The sequence below is a fragment of the Egretta garzetta genome, unplaced genomic scaffold (assembly GCF_000687185.1).
Source record: "Egretta garzetta isolate BGI_Z169 unplaced genomic scaffold, ASM68718v1 scaffold7, whole genome shotgun sequence".
In the NCBI taxonomy this organism is placed as follows: Eukaryota; Metazoa; Chordata; class Aves; order Pelecaniformes; family Ardeidae; genus Egretta; species Egretta garzetta.
Genome location: NW_009260350.1, coordinates 1,399,794 through 1,402,582, shown reverse-complemented (window position 1 = coordinate 1,402,582; position 2,789 = coordinate 1,399,794). Strand labels below are relative to the sequence as shown.

The window sequence follows — 2,789 nt, the reverse complement described above, 5'->3', positions numbered from 1 at the left end:
TGAGGCATGGGGACACCCCCCCCGCACAGCATGCCCTGCCCTGGGAGCCCCCACACCATGGGGACACCAGCACCAGCTCTGCCACACATCCACCTTACCTGCAACCCCCTCATCCCCCCAGTACCCAACATAGCAGATTTTGGACACCCCACCCTACCCAGGGCACCCACCCCAGCTTTTGGGGTGCCAGCATCCCAACAGCCCAGACCTGCTGCAACCCAGTCCCGTGCAGCCCCCAGGGAACTTCAGGGGCCCCCAGCAGCCCCCAGCCCTGGTGGGAACCTGGCACCTTCAAAGCCCTGCCGAGCACCAGCTCATTAATCCCCCAGTAATGACCTCGTTATTCCTAACGAGGCAGAGCGGATCAAGGGAGCTGAGGTAAGAGGATTTTGCAATGGGGGTTTCGGGGCTGGGGGGACACAGGTGGCAGAGGAGGGGAAGACAAAAGGGATGAGGACAGTCACCCCGTCCTGGGGGGCATGAGGTGTGACCTCCCCCATAGCCTGGGCTCCCCCCTTTCAGCAGCTCTGCCCCACACCAGGTACCCAGCCTGATACAGCAGCAGAGAAACCTTAGCAGCCTGCAGCCCAAAAGAGCCTGGCCTGGCTGGCTGCACACCCCCCCACCGAGACCAGGAAGCAGTGGAAAAGCAGGGAGCACCCTGTTAATGTGAGGGGAGAAGACCTCTGCATGAGCCCAACCCTTATACAAGACACCAGAGAATCTCAGCAGAGTGCAAAGCACACCCACCACCTCCACTGCACGCAGACTGCTTTATTTGTCACAGCCAAACCAGCTCGTTCCCCCTCCTCTCCGCCCCTTGGGAGAGCCCCGGCCTCCTAGGACACCTCCTTTTCTGGGAAGAGACACCCCGCACCAGTCTTAGACCCGGGGCCGGAGCCCCTCGGCGGGAAGGGGGCACAGCCCCTTGCACGGCACAGAATCCCCCAGTAATGACCTCGTTATTCCTAACGAGGCAGAGCGGATCAAGGGAGCTGAGGTAAGAGGATTTTGCAATGGGGGTTTCGGGGCTGGGGGGACACAGGTGGCAGAGGAGGGGAAGACAAAAGGGATGAGGACAGTCACCCCGTCCTGGGGGGCATGAGGTGTGACCTCCCCCATAGCCTGGGCTCCCCCCTTTCAGCAGCTCTGCCCCACACCAGGTACCCAGCCTGATACAGCAGCAGAGAAACCTTAGCAGCCTGCAGCCCAAAAGAGCCTGGCCTGGCTGGCTGCACACCCCCCCACCGAGACCAGGAAGCAGTGGAAAAGCAGGGAGCACCCTGTTAATGTGAGGGGAGAAGACCTCTGCATGAGCCCAACCCTTATACAAGACACCAGAGAATCTCAGCAGAGTGCAAAGCACACCCACCACCTCCACTGCACGCAGACTGCTTTATTTGTCACAGCCAAACCAGCTCGTTCCCCCTCCTCTCCGCCCCTTGGGAGAGCCCCGGCCTCCTAGGACACCTCCTTTTCTGGGAAGAGACACCCCGCACCAGTCTTAGACCCGGGGCCGGAGCCCCTCGGCGGGGAGGGGGGACACCGCCTTGCCACGCACAGCTGGGGCTGCGGGGATGCGGCAGCGAGAGGCAGAAGCAGAAAGAGCCAGGGGGGCAGGGGACACCCCCCATGCACCCAAAGCCCCTGGGGACAGGGCAGAGCCAGTAGTGCTGCCCCCCAAAGGGGTCCCCATGTAGGACAGACCCCCACGGATGGAGAAGCCCCTGCGGATGAACAGAGGGACGCATTCAGCCCGGTGGCGCTGGCTCAGTCCCAGCGGACCTTGATGGGGGGGAAGGTCCAGAGGTCAGGGTGGCCCATGTGCAGCAGGGTGCTGCAGGGGGACACACTCCAGCGGAAGGGGGGCACGTCGTCCCAGGCGGGACCGCTGGCGGCCACCAGCCCGAAGGTGGGGGCCATGGCGAAGGACGTGACCTGGTGTTGGGTGGGGGAGAAAAAACAGGGATGCAAGTCAAGATGGGGAAGGGGCAACACAGCCCGGGGAGAGCAGTCGGAAGAGGGTGCACCCCGAAAGAGGGGACCTCCAGCTCCCTCCCAGCCCCCCCTGGGACTGCCCCATCTCTTCCCACCTTCATGTCAGTGCCACCATGGCAGCGCTGGCGCAGAGCCGGGAAGGGGTAGGTGCCGTTGGGGGGGTTGAGGTCAGAGCGGGCGGAGATGGCGTTCTCTGCGTTCTGGGGGGGGTCGCAGCCTCTGCACCGCGACAGCGGGTCCCGCAGGTAGTTGTTGGACCTGCAAAGCGGCCAAGGGAGAGTCGTGGTGAATGTGGGGGAAAAAAAATAAATGTATATAAACATATAATGATGAAAAAAATCACCCCTGAGGGTCACAAATCCTTGGGCGGGGGACACACCCCCAGGTTTGGGGGGTCCCCAGCACCCACCTCATCAGGCGGACCATGGAGTCCAGGTCGTGGACCAGCGTCTGGTTCCGGCGGAAGATCTGGGCACGCGGGTTCTTGTCATAGGTGAACCAGTCACCGTATTTCTTCACCAGCTCAGGGTTACCACTGGCATTGAAGATCTCCTCGAAGTACCTGTGGTGGGGGGGAAACCCAGCAAGTTGGCACCCAAGGGTGGGGGGCAAGGCCAGTGTTGGCTGCCCCCCATTATGGGGCATCAGCAGGGTGGGATGAGGCTGGACGGAGCTCACGGCAGGTTGTAGCTGGCCCAGTAGCCCTGCTGGTACAGCAGCTCCGTCTGATCAGCAGCCACCACCAGGCCCCTGCGCCGGGGGAAGAGCATCGGGCAGAGCAGGCGGTGAAA

General features: G+C 62.6%; 1 protein-coding gene across 1 annotated transcript in view; it reads right to left on the bottom strand.

Annotated features, from left to right (window-relative positions):
• Window positions 1–1,494: 1,494 nt before the first annotated feature.
• Window positions 1,495–2,789, bottom strand: part of PLBD2 (phospholipase B domain containing 2) — a gene marked incomplete at its 5' end in the record, with an annotated part of 3,980 nt that continues 2,685 nt past the window's right edge. Inside the window, 4 exon segments of the mRNA XM_035898367.1 lie at window positions 1,495–1,938; window positions 2,094–2,256; window positions 2,408–2,560; window positions 2,677–2,748. Of these exon segments, the coding sequence (XP_035754260.1) occupies window positions 1,771–1,938; window positions 2,094–2,256; window positions 2,408–2,560; window positions 2,677–2,748 (556 nt within the window).